We start from the raw sequence: 18,822 nt of genomic DNA, 5'->3' as shown, positions 1-18,822 counted from the left end.
CCAATATTTTAAAATATATGCCAAGGTGGTAATTTATTTATGAACTAATGAAAACCTGAACTTGGCTGGCAGCTGTAGGGGTCAAGAGGAAGAGGGAACTCTGGAGATCTGTCCGGGGAAGAAAGGGCAGGTGTGTGCAACTCAGACAGAGATGAAAGACAATGAAAAATTCACATGCGTCCTTAAAACTGGAAACACCAAGGGCTGGAGGACTGGTTCAGGAGGAAGGGTAAACAAGTTTGCGGGGTTTGCTTTCATTACTCACTCCGGGTTATCCATGGGCCGCCACTCTACGTAGTGATAGAGTCTCTGGACGTTTTTCAACCACTCCCTGAGTATTTCAGTCGTATTATCCACATTGTGATCAGTGGCTGCCCTGCATGAGAAAAGCCCAATATAGTTTAGTTATGTCATCCAAAGAAAGGGGGAAATCAAGCAAGACCCCAGACTAACTAAAAGGAGAATGGCCAGTTCTGGGGAAAAACAAATTATGTATATGAAAATAATTCCCTCACGGTCCAAATTAGACAATGAATTTCTGAAGTGAAAGATAATGCTTAATAGCATCTTTGTGTCATTAGGTCCTTGAATAGGGCTCAATTACAGAATTCCCCTAAGTGGTTGTATTAATAAATAATCACTTATGTATAACACAAGTTTTTTACGCTTATTTATAGCATAAGCATAAAACACATTACCCTAGAACCATTTAATGAGTCTTCTTGGAAATTTTTCTATTTGTTTTTCTTTTTAGTTATCCAAGATGTAAACTCTACCTTTTAAACTTCACTAACAATTACCCTCATTTAAGCAATAATTCAGTTTTTATTTCATTCCTAGTCAATTTTCAGGTCACATCAAAATATTTCATCCGTACTGTTTTCATGATAGCAGGGGAAAAAAATCAAAGTAGTGTTTCCCAATATAAAACTTGAAATCTAAGGTATCTTCTTGTGTCTATTTTGGGTTAAGTTTACCGTCACTTATTATATATAGTCTTTCAAAAGCCTTCAAATAATGTATATAAAACTTGTTTCCGTTCTATCGTAAACAAACAGATTCCTTTTAAAGGGGCTTAACTCATTAGAACAAAAATATTTTCAAATTATATCACAAATTATAACCCAACTCCACGGTGGAAATTCAGCATTAGGGGGAAAAAAAATTGAAACAAGAAAGAAGGCAGTAAGGGAGGAAGAGAGGGAGGGAAGCAGAAAATAGTCATGGGAAGATAGAAAGATAGAGGTCACTGAGACCCTTAAAAGGCAGAAAAAATTGCTTGGATCTTATTGGTAATTCGCCTGTTCCTTTGGGGAGGGAAAGACATCAGGATTAGTGGCAGCAGCCATCCCTGGAGAATACGGCCTTGATAAGGGCAAAGAAGAGATGGGAACAGCGGGGACTTGGCCCATATATAGGAATGTCAGGAACAGGATTTGCTAAACCTAGTCTACAACAGCGTTTCTGTTTTTCTCCCTTGAGCTTGTACTCCAAAAGTAATTAAAATCCTTAAGAAAAAGAATGTTCAGGAATGGTCAAGAGAAAAAAATAAATTATTAAGCAAAGTATAGTAGAACTCTCATTATAGGGGATAGATTTTTGTAAAACACCAAGTAACCGGAAACTGTAACTTGAGTCGTAAAGGATAGAAAAGTGGTAGCTAAAGATGTGTGACTAATATTCGAAAATCTTACCTAGTAAAACATAGATTTTTGAATTAAAACTAGCCATTTTAGCGACACCATTCAAAAACAAGAGGTGATTTAGTTGGTCAACTTTGATCTGCATTCAAGTCTCTTCTTGAAATTGGATTGGAACCAGCTCTTCTTTTTATAAGGCCCGGGAGGGAAGGAGCCCCACAGAGCCCCAGAGCGAGGTGATGCGTGATGCCTGTGGTGCTGTGGGCACCAGGTGAGCACCTTCAGACAAGACAGGACAGGGAGGAGCACTGAGCAACTGGAGAAGGTGGGAAAAGTCCAGAAAGCAACACGGAGGAAGCTTATGATTAGGCCCAGAAGTGCAGCTTCCACTAACACACATCAGCAACAAGCTGCCAATGTCCAGCAAAACAGGTAGCCACAAAGAGCACTGTGGGCATCAAACCAGAGGTCGCACGACACGAAGCAGGTGGAGCAATTCAGAAAACTGAGAACGAGCCAGAAGGCACATTATTCTTCACTCAAAATATGAGGAGTAAGAGTAAATTAAAACAAAACAAAACCTTGACTACCATGTTAGCCAAAAGTTATCAGAATTCTACACTTGTTCTAAATTATTTATAAGCAGTGTATGGTAACTTTTTTATTGTTCTTAGCTGCTGTTTATTCATTAAACAGGACTTAAATTCTCTCTGCCTTCCTTACATAATGATGCATTTCCTAATCCATTTGAAAACATTGGTTTTATTAGATGAAATATATTTTCCTGTGCATAGATTAAACAACTCCAAAACCTGCGAAGTATCCACTGCCAACAAACCTCCTAGGAAATCAGCTGCTGGGAGTATGCAGGGGTACATGCTTCTAATTAAAAATAGAAGCACAGATTGAAAACCCTCTCTTTACTGAGTTAGACCTAATTTCCTTTATGTTTACTTCCCTGAATTGTTAAGATTCTCTTTGTTCTCAGACTTCCGTGGAAGTGAGCAGCTCCTCAGGTGCTGTGGGCGGGAGACATCCCCTCTGGGCTTTGATGTGCAGTCTCCTACGCTAGGTCCCAGAGGGAGAGAGGCAGACACCAAGGACATCTTGCAGCCTTCCCTGAGACCCCTCAACTCGCCCGGCAAAAGGCAAACATGTAGAAATCCAGGCAGATGCCTCTAAATGCTGCCTTTTAATCCCTCTGGAAAAAAATGTGTTTCCTTTGGAATACATAATGATGAAAACACGTGGGCTCTGGGCTGTTCAGAGGGTTGGAGAGAATCACCCAAGGCCCAGATGCAAACTCCCTGGGGGAACAGCAGGATCCTGTTGTGGGCTTGATTTTCAGAGCCTTCCAGAACAACACAACAATGAGGTGCCTGTCTTGCAACAGACTCCACAAGCAGCTGCTCTGTGGCTGAAGTGGACTCTTCTGAGATAGGAAGCTGGGCACTCACGTGTGTGAACCCCTTGGGCTAAGGCTCTCTGGTTCCTCCCTCAGCCTGGAAGCTTCATCTAGTACCAGTGAAGAAAGAGCTCTGTCTCGGGTCTGCCGTTCTCTGTCAGACCGGGAAAGATAACTAGAAAGTTAACGGGCATCACCAACGACTCCTTGAAACAAACCAATGATGGGACTATCTGGAGGGGTGACCTGTAACTAATGCATAGTCACCAGTCAACCTGGAAAGCCACTGTCCATGAAAACACATACATGGTGCTGTGGTCTAAGTGTGTCCCCCCAAAATTCAGGTAGAAACTTCATCCCAGTTTGATAGTGTGAAGTGCTGTGGCCTTTCAGAGGTCATGAGGTCTGCCAGGAGGGCCATGTGACCTCTTCTGCTCCTGCTGCTATGTTGGATGCAATACAAGATGCCATTTACGAGCGTGAGATCAAGCCTTGGCCAGATACCAAATCTACCGGACCTTGATCTTGCACTTCTTCACCTCCATACCGTGGGAAATACATTTCCATTGTTTGTAAATCAGGCAGTCTACGCGTAGGGGGCCTGGAAGTCCATTCTCCTGAGAGACTGAGACGACTCAACCATTGCCTCAATTCTCCTGAGCAGAGGGGATTCACACTCCACTCCTGTCCCTCTTCCCTGGTTCTCTCTGATTTGGGGTGGGGGCAAGGAGAGCTCAGCTCTTGAGCTGTGTGTAGTTTTCTTTGAATCATGTTGGGATGATTTCCCTCTGCTTTTGAGGAGTGCGAGGACCATCCAGCCACTGAACAGTCTCCCTTTTCTACCTTTAGGGGAACTCTGACCTTGATATGGTCGTGGACAACCCCACCTCTGTCCATCAGCCCCTGCTTGACTTCTTTGGAGCTAGAACCTGGAACGGAAGGTCTGCTCCAAACAGGTACAACATCCAGGTTGTGCCAGAGGGAGTGGGGGCCAGTTCTCCACCTACTGCTGCTCATCTGCTTCCTCTCTGACCCTGCCTCTTGTTCCTGTTTCCCCTTCTTTCTCATCTCTAGCTGTATAAGTTAACAAAAGCCCATGAGCCTTGGCTTCAAAATTCAATTAGGTCAAAGGAAAACACACACTAGAAATGTGATCAGCAGCATATGTGGGTGGCTGATGAAGATCCTGGGCTGACAGGGCATTGTCCCTGGCAGGTGGGAGAAAGTGCAGCCACCAGTGAAGAGGCTCATCTGTAGGATGGTACAGTTTTATAGGTGACTCTGAGTCAAAAAAAATTTTGAGATTTTATCTGGCAAGGCCTAAAAACACTGGCATTTCTCCTTGTTCCAGACAGTCAGTTTTCATTCCTATGTCTTGGCTCTTAAACTGACAGCCAACTTTAAATAATTAGAACTGACTTGTTTATTTTTACCACAGGTCCAACTGAGGTTGTTAGGGCTAAACTACAGAGGAAAGTGTGGAGATCGTATTGAAGGTACAGTCTGGATTTCTCAGCAGGTGCAACAGAGACTGAGGACAGGGTACTTCTGATCACTTCCTTCTGCACTGTCTCAGGGAATGTTCTTGGCTGCCCTGGCACCCCAGAAAGTCTAGACCTCTGGCATTACAGAACAACAGGATCGCAGTGGATGGGGCAGGAGGTTGGCAACACCCGACAGCAATCGGTCTTTGATGCCTGAGACCCTGATTCCCCAGAGGCTCAAGAGAATGGCAACTGAATGAACAACCAAGTTAGTCACCGCCTGGACAAGTCCTCCCATGACTAGTGAATTGGCTTATGTGAATTTTCCAACTCAAGACTTCCAACACTGAACTATCCTCCCAAAGGCCTCTTGTTTTCATCCATCAAGAAGACTCATGGGTGAGGAAAATAAAGAACTTCTCCTAAAATATAGTTTCCACATATGGAAGCAGTGAAATGCATTTTCAAGAAGGTTCATGTTATCAAGTCCCACCACCTCTGTGTCTGATTTCGTGGAAGGACACCCATCCCACACCCCACCCACACACACCGGCCCAGAAGCAGGTGGCCAATGGGAAAGATGTGTTCCACCACTGGGCAAAACAGACCATTAATTCTTGCTTCCTGTGTCTGGATAGAGCTCTAAAGATCCAGAACCCATCTGCTGGGTAGAAATTAGACGTGGATATGGTTAAGGATACTAATATGGATTAAGGGGCTGAGGATTTTCCCTAGTAAAAATCTTTTCCTAGAACCCACTGAGTTGATTAGTTACAATTATTTCTTTTTTTTTTCATTCTGTTATTTTTCCCTTCCACCCACCCCTCCCACCCCTCTTTTCCCTCTGTACAGTCCCTCCTTCCTCCATTCTTGCCCCCCTCCCATCCCCCATTATGTGTCATCACCCACTTATCAGCGAGATCATTCGTCCTTTGGTTTTTTTTGAGATTGGCCCAGCTATCCCACTCCTCGGTCTATACCCAAAGGACTTAAAATCAGCATACTACAGAAATACAGCCACATCAATGTTCATAGCTGCTCAATTCACCATAGCCAGATTGTGGAACCAACCTAGATGTCCTTCAATTGATGAATGGATAAAGAAACTGTGGTATATATACACCATGGAATATTACTCAGCCATATTATGGCATTTGCAGGCAAATGGATGAAATTGGAGAATATCATGCTAAGTGAGATAAACCAAACTCAAAAAACCAAAGGATGAACGATCTCACTGATAAGCGGATGATGATACAATTATTTCTAATGAACTAAGAAATCAGAAAAACTTGCTTATCAGAAAAACCGCCTCAGCAATAAATTTAGTGTTTGCGCTCTGGCGATGTCTTTCCTCCTTGCACCCCTTTCATCCCAGAAATAATCACAGACGTGGCACGCATGAAACCTGGGTAAGCATAATGTAAAAAGAGATATCTGATCCTAGACATGCCCGGAGGAACCTTCTGCTAACGATAACATTGCTGCTTGTCCAGTTACCAAGTGATTCATAAGCCCAATATCATTTTAATAAAATCAAGATGAACTTAACACAAGCAAACCATTTCATCATACTTTTGATTCTGAGCTATCCTTTTCTTTGTGAAGAACTTCTCAGTCTTTATGTCGGGACCCCTTTTCAAGCCCTAGGCTCAGCGAAGTTAGGTATTACTTTTATTTATTTACTTTGGGTCTTTCCTTCAGGACTGCTGACCCCCAGCCCGGCTTCCCCATCACTCCGTCCAGCAGACAGCAGATGCCCAGGAACCACCTGTCAGATGGGAGGAGTCCTCTACCCTGCCAAGGGCATTAAGTCAACATGACCAGTATGATCACCTCAGAACAAAAGATAGAGATATCCCAGCAGGAAACAAAATGAGAAAAATGGAAGCAGTCGTCGACTCCCCACGAGTTTTATTTAGGTTTACTTCCGCATAATTTCCCTCAGAGTCAAAACCCTTAGAATTCTGTGACAGTATCTGCTACAGTGTCTGAGACAAGACAAATCTGTTCCTCATTTGCCTAAGCACCTCTCTGTCCTGTTTTCTTCTCCTTGTTTTTTCTTCTTCCCACCTGTTTTCACCCACTCTTCATTTCCTCTTCTCTCCTCCTTGCTGGATTTTCCAATTATGTTCCCTTCCTTGTGGAGCCATGGAGTTACTCATGAACTCTTCCTCCCTGGTTAAGAACCAAAGCCCTGGTACTAAAGACACGCCACAGTGGGGCCCCGGGAACACTCTCTCCAGGAGCTCTGAACCGCCCCCCGCTAACTTAGGCTAGGCTAAATGCCCCGTAGCTGTAATTCCAGTATCCAGCCTTGAACTTGCTGATGTATTATGATTAACTGGTTCTATTTCTTTATCACCAGACTCTCTTCCCTGAGGACAAGACCTGTGCCAGTACCTAACAGAGCTTACTGTACAAAACAGGCACACTGCTTATGAGTTTGATAAATGCATATTTTCAGGAGGAATTTCTCCATTCAACTTAAATGCCCACAAAGGGTGAGCACAGATAAAGCAAAGGAGTGGAATGGACCATGTATGAGCTAATGTGTGAGAGGCAGGCACTTCTGGGCCCCATCTGATCGTTGCCATGTGGGAATATGTGCCCAGAAATGCTAGATTTTCCAATTGTCTCAAGAGAAACCAGCTATCTGGGTTTTAGAGATAAAAGTCTATTTATAACCTGCAAAGAACTTTTAGGTTGAAATGCTATGAAAATATTCCAGCCTGGCAGGACCTCTCTGGAAATCATGGGCCCAACACAAAGAATAATCAAGGCCCATCCATCTACACATGCCCAGGGCACATAGTTTAGTAATTAAATATTCCAAATATGACTGGGAGGATAGCAATAATATCACTTTTTTGTTTTCACAAACACAGACAGCATCTTCAGTGAAAGAGAAAGACGGACACATGGGATGAGCCAAGTTTAACTACTAAGTCTCTCAACACCTACTACTGACAGAATTGGGGGGAACGCAGGCACCGTGGTGATCACAAGCACACACCTTGGTTCCACCGTGTAGGAACTAAGGCGCAGACATTTTATTTCTGAGATTGGGGTCCTCCTTGTTGCCCAGGCTGGCCTTGGACTCCTGGGCTTGAGCATCTGTCCTACCTCGGCCTCCTGAGTAGCTGGGACTAAGGTGTGCACTACTCTGCCCCGGAAAAAGTTTTTAAATAACAGGTTTATTAAGATGTAAATCTCAGGGCTGGGGTCGTGGCTTAGCAGGGGAGCGCTCATCTAGCACGCGTGAGGCCCTGGGTTCGAGCCTCAGCACTACATCAAAATAAAATAAAGGTATCGTGTCCACCTACAGCTAAAAAATACATATTTTTAAAAAAAATATGTAATTCACATATCGAATATTCACTTTTAAATTTTTAGATTCAGAGGTTTTTAGGATATTCATAGAGTTGTGCAACCTTCACTGTTATCTAGTTCGAGAACATTTTCAACACTTCAGAAGGAAACCCTGAGCCAGGCGTGGTGGTGCAAACCTGTAATCCCAGTGGCTCAGGAGATGGAGGCAGGAGATCACAAGTTCAAAGCCAGGCTTGGCAACTTAGCGAGGCTCTAAGCAACTTAATGAGAACATAAGCAACTTAGTGAAAGACCCTGTTTCTAAATAAAAAATAAAAAGGGCTGGGATGTAGCTCAGTGGTTAACGCCCCTGGGTTCAATCCCTGGTATCAAAAAAACAAAACAACAACAACAACAACAACAACAACAAAAACCTTGTACCCATTACAGTCACCATCCATTCTCCCCTCTCTCCATCCCTAATAAGCACAGTTCTACTGTAAGTCTCTACAGGTTTGCCCATTCAGAGTGTTTCATATAAATGGACTCATACAACCGGGTGCATTGTGTCTGATTTCTTTTTTTTTTTTAATTTGTTTTTATTTTGAATATGTTTTCAAGGTCCATCCATGTTCTAACATGTATCTGTACTTTGTTTCTTTTTATGGCTAAATAACATTGCATTGTATGGACACAACTACAATTTGTTATCTACTCATCAGTTAGTAGACATTTAGTTTTTTTTTTTTTTTTTTTTAGTTATTAAGAACAATGCTGCCTGTGAACATCTATGTACAAGTTTTTATGTGGATATATTTCATTTCCTTGAGTAGTGCTGTCCAGTATTTAAATGTTGTAGAAAAAGAAGGAAATATATTATTTTAATTTGTCACTAGGGGACACCTACTGTATTCCAGGCGCTAAGCCTACTAGTCTTCATAGTATTCTCCAGTAGGTTTTATTGTCCCCATTTTACACAGGTGGAACCTGAGGCTCCCAAAACTCTCCCAAAGCTTATTTTCTTTTCACTTATGATTCATCTCTTGATTTCTGAAATTCTCCGTCTTCTGTTCCTGTGCGCAGAGAATTCCTGCTTCCTGCAAGTCTTGGTTGTGCCTTGACATGAGCAGAGGCAAGGCCTCAGGAACTCGAGGGTAATCGTAAGTACACCGAAGTGTCAGCCGGGCTCTGGAGTGGAGCTGGGTGGAGAAGCTGGGGAACACGGACCGGAATGATTAAGGCCTGAGAAGAAAGTGCCAGCCTCTGCCTAATAGGTGAAGCTGGGGCCAACGCCCACCGATGTAAAACAGTCGGCCCAGAGCCTGGCAAGGGCAAGTGCTACGGCAAACACATGGAACCTGTGGAAACAATGAGGTCATGGGATGAACTGGAGCCAAGAGTGACCACAGAGAAAGCCACAGCCCAAGGACTGGCCTTGCTAAGTGCAAGCAATCCCACAGAAGGCCTCACCGCCCAAGTGGTCTCTGCGTGAAACTGCAGTGACAATACATCAACAATTCACATGCGACGTGGCCCCCTGCGTCTAAGGACCAGAGCCAGGGTTCAGGCCTCTGTTCAGAAGGTTGGCTTTTGATGCACTACTTTCTGGAAACAATACTGCAGCTAAAACTGACAGTAAATATTTGGTTATCCATTGATCTTGAGTTACTTGACTCTACAGAGAACATCCTTAGTCAAATAAAAAATATAAGGTCAGGAGACATGCCTCTTGCAACAATGAGCTCTATAATCTTAATGAATTCTCTGCGCCGTATTTTTTTCTATTTTTATCTTTAAAAATGAGGTAATAACATCTGCTGGATCTACCTAGCACAGTGGCTTCTCGTGTGAAGGACTTTTAAGAACGCAATTCTTTGAAAGTTGGCCTTCCCTGTCTCCAAGACACACCACACACACACACACACACAACGCACGCACGCACGCGGCTACCGCGCGCGCACGAGGCAGCTTGTTAAACAATCTCAGAAAACACATGCAACAAAAGTCGAACACATGCGTTTAAAGCAAACAACCCAGAATTACTAGAGTCTACCATTTTTTTTAAGGATAAAAAGTACACATGCCCATAAACCCAGAAAAAAATGAAAGAATGATAGGACAAAGACTGCTAAGCATCTCAGTGTGGGCTCTCCCATTCTTTCCAGAAGAAGAATCTTCAGCTGAGTCCATGGCCACCCAGCTTAAAGGACAGATGGCACTCTCCATGACGGCAGGCATGTATGTCTGTTCTTATCACTGTTTCAATCCTAGCACTTACAAGGGGTCTGGCACATAGGATGTGCTCAATGAATATGTGTTGCTTGGTTCCTTTTCTCATCAAATCCTTAGCCTTACAAGAACCACAAAACACCTACATAGTTCGCTCAGTTCTTCAGACTCCAGCCGTGCATCTCTTTGGTGCCGGAGTCATGGCCCCTGCTGGAAAACATCACTTTGTCACTGATGTTAAGGCACATGTGGGTTTTTCACAGTTTAATAGGAAATAAAAGTGCATGCACAAATAACTGTAGTTCTATGTGGTGTTGGCCACGGTGTTCGTATGACAAGGCCTCAAAGGGCCAGAGAGGAGGGAATGGCTGGAAAGGGGCCAAGAGAGGCTTCTTGAATGATAAGAAGCCTCAGCTGAGACTTGAAGAATGAGCAGATATTTAGGAGGAAGGAATGGTAGGAAGAAGAATATTCCAGAAGGAGGAACAACATGTGCAGAGGCAGAGAGGTATGAGATAGTACGGCTTTTTGTGGAACTACATGTAAATTTGCTGGGCTAAGACTCATAAGTCAAGGGTTACAGCAAGGTAGTTGCCAAAGGTCAGGATGACACAGCTGTCAGGGATGTGACAAGTACAGGGGGCAGAGGTCACATGTGCCCCATATTCCTGGGTCCTTAGCATCTGTTTGGGTAAATGAAATAGTCTACTGTTCCATACTGTGACTGATTTGCCTTTATTCTTTGAACTCCTCAAAGGAAATGCTCAAAGTACATATGCTTTCTTTATTCTGTTACAGTTGGCATTCTGTATGTGCAGATTCCACACAGATCAAAACTATGAAAAAAGAAATGTGTATCTACTGAATATGTACAGATATTTTTCTTGTCATTATTCCCTAAAAAATACTGTATAACAACTATCTGTACAAGCTTTACAAGGTAATAGGGATTATAGGCAACCTAGAGGTATTTTAAAGCACAGGAAAGAATGTTCATGGGCTACACAAATACTGGAGCATTAATATAAGACATTTGAGCTTCCATGATGTTGGTATCTGCATGGATCCTGAAATCAGTCCCCTGTAGATACTGAGGGGATGTTGGTGTCTGCAGGGAACTCGAGGGAACAACTGCATTCCATTTTCATACACAGGTTCAGCTGTGACATAGGCTGACTTTTCTGGGAAAGGTGTGGCTTCTAGCATTCTGAACCATTTTCTCCATAACGTCACCTGTACTTGCCAGATGGTGGGTCCAAATTTTTCATTCAAAAATTGTGCCTGGAATTTAGTAAACACTTTGCATGAACTTGTGGAATGACTAAGTGAATAAATAAATGCTCAAATAAATCAAAGGCAAAATAGAAATATGGTGGTCATACCTACTAAGGGTCTACACTTAATCAAATGAAGCAGTGAATCTATGAAAAAAACAATACTAGTCCTCTATAAAACATTTTGATTTGTTTCAAAAATTATGGTATTTTTCCCCATTAAAAAAGCTGGACTAGGAACATGAACAAAGAGAAAAAGCATTCACTTTGAAATCTGAACTTAAGGCTGTCTTCCTGCAGAATCACCCAGAAGGAGAGCTTGGCTCCAGCTGGCCAAAATTTCCATGCAGTCCATCACTGTTACCCAATACCTGTTGTCTTGGTGCCAGTATCAAAGTGCCCAGCCCACTCAGGAGAGAGATGAAAATGTTTGCCTTTAATTTACCTGCCTCGAAAAGTTTTAAGTTTGGTTTTCCCATGTTGCTTCATTTGTGGTCTCTTGACATGGAGTAGGGATGATGGCTGGCAGGTGTTAGGGACACATTCATCTATCTTCTAAACTCATACCCATGTGCAAATCGAAAAGCCCCAAGAAATATTTCTGAGGAGTTTCAAGTACTTTTACTCACAGCATGGTGTCTGGGCAAACAGGATGCTGTTTCGGATGGTATTTTCCCCCATCTCTATTATGGAAAAGTCCTGTCAGAGGGCAGGAACACTCCGTTCCTAATATTTCCAGTATCTGCATGTCTCTGTGACACGCTCCTGGGGAGGAGGGCATGCAAACGCACTGTTCAGGGTCATCTCTACTATCTTTAGGACTCACGACCCTTCTGCAGAGAGGAGGAAGTGGCCGCAAACCTGGCTGTGTGCTCCCTCCCTGATGGCACTGAGCTCCAACTCTGGTGACTTCTGCTCCATGATGTAGTATTCTAGTGATCCCCGTTATCCACGTGAGGGGGGGTCAAGTCCAAAGAGGCCCGAACTCTCAGAGGTAGTAAGCGAGGCAGACTTGAGTCACAGCTGGACCCAGAGGAGGGCACCATCAACCGCTCCTCCAAGTCTTATTTTGAAATGGTACTTTGGAGTGAAGTTGTAAAACAGAAGAAAATACTTTTAAAGAGGCAGAGGGCAAATTGCAATTTTGTCGTCAGAATGCTAGGTACATCACAGACTCTATGTTGTCAGTAAAATCGCTGCAGCCACAGGGAATTTGGGTTATTTTAGAGCCTCGTGGCTCACTGGCCCTGTTCATGCCTCGGGATCAAACATTCAACCAAGGGCTCATCATTTTGAATAATGCCTGGAAGAGTTGATGACAAAGAACGATAACTGACTGTTCTCCTCATGCTTCTCAAAGTTTTCCATGAGCTTGGAACTCTAAGAGGTAGGTTAAGGATCTTTGCCCTTGCTAGGGGTGGAGAAATGGGCATTAGGGGACGATGCCCAAGAAAGTAGCTTTAAAAAAGTCTGCTCCAGATTTCATGTGGCGACTTTGGAAGGTAAGACAAAGATCCAGGGTCCCAGACTCTCAAGGCACTGGAGCCCCTCCGGATCTCCCCAAGTGGGTCAGATCCCATGGTTACATATCCTTCCGATGCCATGCGCCTCTTGCTTCTGGTACTTATCGGAGTTACATCTCTACATTTGTTTCTATGGGATTGAGTAATTTATTTCCCCCCTGATGGTCTATAAAGTCCACAAGGGCAGGGATAGGTTTGTCTTAGCTCATCACTGTATCCTCAAACCCAGGGCAGCACCCAGCATCAGCACTGAGTAAAGCGTTGCTAAATGAGTTTCTGTCTTCCAAGAATGTTGGCCCCCACCTCTGGTTTCTTTTTTGCTAAATATATATGATGTGAATTTGTCACCCATAAAAACAAACACACAAGTAGGCAATTAGATAAGGGTGATGAAATGTCTTTTAGAACACTTCCTTTCTGTTTCATAATTCAAATCTGGAAAGTTTGACTTTATGGGTCTTGGAAACAGGCTGGGTCAAATGCCATTTGGTAGCGAGCTGCTGAAAGGCCCCGGGGGAGCCCAATAACCTGATTAGGAGGAAGTGGGCACTGTGATCAGTCACTTTGAAGGCAGCCCTGGGGAAACACTGGGCGAAGGCAGCATTCAACAAGTGTAATTGTGGAGGGCAGTAAATATGGCCACAGGTGAGTCACTCTTCTTCCTGGCTTTCATTAGGGTGTGTCCTCTGAGGCAAATTAGAAATCCAGCAAGAAGATCTGGCATTCATCATTATTAGCAGACTCCAGCACCCCCTCCCCACCCACTTCCAGCAACTTCCCCAAAGAGGTTCCAGTGGCCTTCCTAGGATCCAGCAGCCCAGAGGTAACTCACTGCTGCCCCTTCCCCAGCCCAGGTCAGGCCATGTCTAAGGGTTTTGGTCTTGAGCTGCACCCTGTTCTTCTGGAGGCACCACAGAAAGGAAGCCAACGATGTCCAACATTCAAAGTTCACTTTCCCGGAATTTCCCAACTAATTTTTCAATTGACCCTGTAAATTATAACATGACACCATGAAATTCTTATTTTCATTCCCACATGCTAATGGTTAGAGGAGGAATTAGGCACTCCCAAGAGCCAGAATCAAACTCACTGACCCAAGTTTCTCCAGTGGAGGATCCAAGAGGAACCCAAATTTCTAACCCTTTGGAGCAACGCTCTCAAGAGGAGAATTTGGGAAAATGAATCACTTAATCCTTATAAATCTCAGGAAGGAGAATGTACTCTCCCTATTTTATGGATGAAAAAACAGTCACAGGCACAGAACTAGTACAGATGAGCATCCCTAATCTGAAAATTCAAAATCCAAAATGTTCTGAAATCCAAAGTTTTTGTAAAGTTCTGAGCATTTTGGATTTGGAATTTTGGGATTAAATATGTTGGGTTGATAAACTCTGTACAAACATTCCAAAATCAAAAAATTCTGAAATCTGAAACACTTCTGATCAGGATACTCAACCTACAAGTGGACAGATTCGGGATTCAAGTCTGATTTACCTGAAAATTCAAGGTGATTTTTCAAAAAAACAGTAGAGGAAGAGTAGTAATAACGAAATATTTGGCATAAAATCAGGGACCTCATATTTAGTCATATTTTTAAAACACAGGAAATAAAATCAAGAGTATCTAATTTTATCATGTCTGTAGACGGATTTCCATTCTATCCAGGAGGCAAAGTGATTTCTGGAATTCTTCAGGTATTTAATTCTGGCTAGATTACTTCACATCTTTAAGCCTTAGTTTTTTCATCTGTACCTAAATTATTAGAAAGAAAAATAATGGAGGAAAACAACAACATGGATATTAATACTCATTTTTTGAATGTATAAATTTCAAAACCTATGTAGCAAGAAACTTTGAACAAGAATCACTCATTAATAAAAAAAATCTGTTTTATAATCCATAAAAGACATTTGGCTCTGATTCAGTGGGGAAAAATATCTTCCTAACAACTGAAGAATTTAAGACATTTAAAATTTTTTGCAAAAATGATTTAGAATCCTAAATCTATAATGAATAATTTCAAATATATGCATGACTGAATGGAGATGAACAAAAATTTTAAATAAAGCCTTAGTAAAGTAGAATACAACAAACATGTTAAATGAAGTAAAAGAAGTATCCTTTTGAGCCAGCTAGGGTTGGACGTAAATCCCCAGGCACCTTCACTGAACTCTCTCAAGCAAGACATTTTGCAAGAGCCGCCTCAGGCCAGCAGAGCTCAAGGCTTCTTGTGCTTCTGTAGTGCATGTTTGCTTCCAGTCGGTGTGTATATTTTCTTTTTTGGGTTTGACTATTTGTTTTTCTAAGGAAACCTGAATTTTCTTCATGATTTTTTCATTTCATATCCCCATTACTTAAAATATCCCAATTACCTTAATACGTATAAATGTGTTTTGTCTTTATACTTTCAAAAATATTTTAATTTTAAAGGACACATAGTAATTGTACGTATTGCTGGGGTGCAGTGTGACATTTCAATGCATGTATGAAATGTGTAAAGATCACACACATCGGGGTCATGGGATCACCCATGACCTGAATGCTTCACCTTTCTTTGTGCTGGGAGTGTTCAAAATCCTCTCGACTAGCTATTTTGAAATACACAATTAATTGTCATTAATCATAATGATCCCTCTGTGTTATAGTGCACCCTCCTATCCAGCTGCCTACCTGTACCTGCTAATCATTCTGTCCTCATACCCCCTCCCAACACTCTATTTATGTTCTTTTGATTGTACATTCATGAGTTATTCTAATTTATTATCTTTCCCTATTCTCTTTATGAATCTCATATTTTTCTTTAAAAAGTGCAACCCTTTTCATTATGATTTTTTTTGTCCTTTTTACTCCCTATTACTGGTCCTTAACATTCAACCCTGTTATAGTCAGCTGCTTGTGACTGTGGCCCAAAGACCTGCCAGGAACAATATGGAAGAGGAAAAGTTTACTTGGCTCATGGTTTCAGAGGTCTCAGTCCACAGATGGTGGAGGTAGAACCTCAGGTGAGGTAGAACATCATGGCAGAAGGGCATGGAAGAGGAAAGGGGCTCAGGAAGGCAATCAGGAATCAGAGAGAGCTCCACTCACCAGGGACAAAATATAAACCCCAAAGGCACAGCCCCAGTCATGGATTTTTTCTTTCAAAACTTCTCTTATTCTCTAAATGCCTATTCCATTTAAAATTCCTAAAATCATCACACTCAGACCTTGGGAGTTTTCCTCTACGCCTCCCCTTTGCTCATTCACGTACAGTCAGCTCTTAGATCAGATCCCCACCATCTTCTGCCTAGTTTGCCATTTAATGTGCAAAGTGGTCTTTTGGCCTCTGGTCTGCGACCAACACTCATTGCCACCATGCTCCATTCAAACTTCTCTTACACGAGAGTGACCTTCCTAAATCCAAATTCAGCCTGAAACTTCTAAGCTCAGATCCCTTTGAAAGCTCCCCTCCTTTTAGGAAAAGTCCAAACACCTTATAAACCATCGAGCCTCCCCGCAGGCTGAGTCCTGCCCACTTTCCAGCCTCACTTCCCATGGTGGCTCCCACCCTCCCCCACAGCCTCCATGTCTACATCCTAAGGTCGAGTGACGAATATCAGAAGATGGCACTGGGAAGCCATCCCAGCATCCCCCCTGGTGCACCAGCTCCTTTGGCCACCACTGTATTTGCAAAATAAATCTGGCTACTGATTTCTGAGCACACCAATTCCAACATTGTGCTAGACCCAGGGACAATAATGATACGGTGTTTAAGGAAAATAGATTTGGAGCTAACAAGGCCAATTTAATTCTCAATCTGCCATCTGTTTAGTAGAATGATCTAGGGCAAGTTACTTTAGGTTTCCACACTTCAATTTCTTCATTTTTATTATGGGGACAATAAACTCCCTTCATAGAGTGTTGTGAGGATCAATGAGACAACGTACAAAAAGAGCTTTGCCTGGCATCTGTTACATTATAAGTTGTTATTAAGTTGAAGTCATACTTGTTACTATTACTATATTAGACATAATATAATACATAATGATGAATTTTCCTCCAAACCCTGGGAACTTTCCTTATCTCCGTTTTATAACGAAGACGATTACCTGCCTAAAGTCATGTAATCAGAAAACAGCAAAGTTAGGATTTCAACTCATACCAAAAACCACTATTATACTACTTATCACACTGTGTGAAAACTATTTACGTGTGTACCTAGCTCTCTCCACCAGGACAGGAAGCTCCAGAGGACAAAGAACTTGTCATATTCCTATTTGACAAAGGAAAGGTTTAAGGACCAACGAACAGATGACTAGCTATGCTTCAGCTAAGGCAAAGTGATGACCATGAACCTCCAGGCCCGAAAGAGGTTTGGTCACTGTGGCAATGAAACAAAGGCCATTGGCCCAGTTGCTGTGTCACTTACTCATCGCTTCTATTTGCACGTGGATGAGGTTCTCGATGTCCTCCTGCAGGGTCTGGTGGGGCTTCAAGGGGATGGGCAGGTAGCCATAGTGCTCTCTGTTGCAGAGGTACATCTGGATGCCTGAGGGTCCAAGAAGGGGACAAAGTCAACCAATAAGAAAACACTCCTTAGTGACAGCTGAGGAAAATGAGGCCGGACTGAGGCTGACCCTGAATTTGACGCTGAAACTGAACAAGTGGTGTTTCGGGTACTGCCCGTAGCCCTCAAAAATGTTCCTTTATTAAAAAAGCAAAAACACAGCATTGGGGGCTCACGTAAAACCCTGGGCCATTCTTCGGCTCAGAGGAAATTGATTTTTCTCTCTGAAGAAAACGCATACTCATGGTCTGAAATGAACACTAAAGGCAAGAAGGGATCAAAAGGGAGGCAAGGAATTCCCATTCCAGAAAGCAGAATGGAACACTGTAATCCATCCACAGGAAATAACAAGAAAATGAGGAATGAAATCCATACTTGATACGAAAGCAAACAGGAAAATCCTGTAAGGCTGACAGATTATTACAGCTAAATCTAAGCATACAGAGAACAAAAAGTGAAAAAATAGAAAATAAATTTAAAATTCTCCATGATTCTCCTTGGTTTTATTTTTCCCTTCAGCAGGCATGGATTTGGAGTCAACCAATAGGCAGGAAACTTCCAAAAGAAGTTCATAAGGGACAGAAGAGTTCCTGCATTTTGAGTCCTGTTAAAATCATGCAATGTGACAATATGTCAGAGCCCTTTCCTCTTCGACACTGGTCTTCACAGCCCCAGCTGGTGAACTCCAAGAGTATAAAGCAGCTGTGTTCAACCAGACGGACAGGAATATAGGAATCAAGACGGTCTCATACAGATCCAGCAGCGGACACTCCTGGCTAATTAAAAGATTGTTTAGTTAGAAGGATGAGTCTGCCAAATGCTGGTCCATGTGCCTAAGCCTCTGATTTGTTAATTGCTACAATCATCAATGTTTTCCTATGAATTATCTGCATACTGACCAATCTATTTTGTTAATGAAATTTTCACCAGTCAGCTGCATCACCTGCCAAGTCAGATGAAGCTGCCTCATGGCATTAACAGAGATGAACAGAAAAGAACAGGGCCTTTATCCTCCACTTTTCTGAATCTGGTTCCAATCAGGGCTGGTCCACCAAGAACTGTCACTTCTCTTATCTTCTCCAAGAGAACTCACTAGCTCTGCTGTTTGCCCACATGAATGCTTCTGGGGAACATCAAACCAAAATGTACCTTCTGCAAAATTATGATCAATTCAGGAAGCAGAAAAAGATTTAATATTTAGGTTGCCTTTCTACCCTAATTATAAACTATTTTACCATCTAACTCTCCAAAGCTTCCATAAAAATGGGCTATGATACCTAGCCAAGCTATCCATCAAGTGTGAAGTTCAAGAAAGGCGTTTCATAAATGTGAGGTCACAAAACATTTACTTCTCATCATGGTTTCTCAGAAAGTCACTGGATGATGTGGAAAGAGGAAGAGAAGTAAGG

General features: G+C 42.5%; 1 protein-coding gene across 1 annotated transcript in view; it reads right to left on the bottom strand.

Moving 5' to 3' along the window:
* The window catches only part of COLGALT2 (collagen beta(1-O)galactosyltransferase 2), a 126,555-nt gene that overhangs the window by 39,090 nt on the left and 68,643 nt on the right, over nt 1-18,822 (bottom strand). The window contains exon 2 of the mRNA XM_079108040.1: nt 266-376. Coding sequence (XP_078964166.1) covers nt 266-376 — 111 coding nt within the window. The remainder of the gene's footprint in view (nt 1-265; nt 377-18,822) is intronic.

Source organism: Sciurus vulgaris (assembly GCF_902686455.1).
Source record: "Sciurus vulgaris genome assembly, chromosome: 12".
In the NCBI taxonomy this organism is placed as follows: Eukaryota; Metazoa; Chordata; class Mammalia; order Rodentia; family Sciuridae; genus Sciurus; species Sciurus vulgaris.
This window is presented reverse-complemented; position numbering and strand designations above follow the sequence as displayed.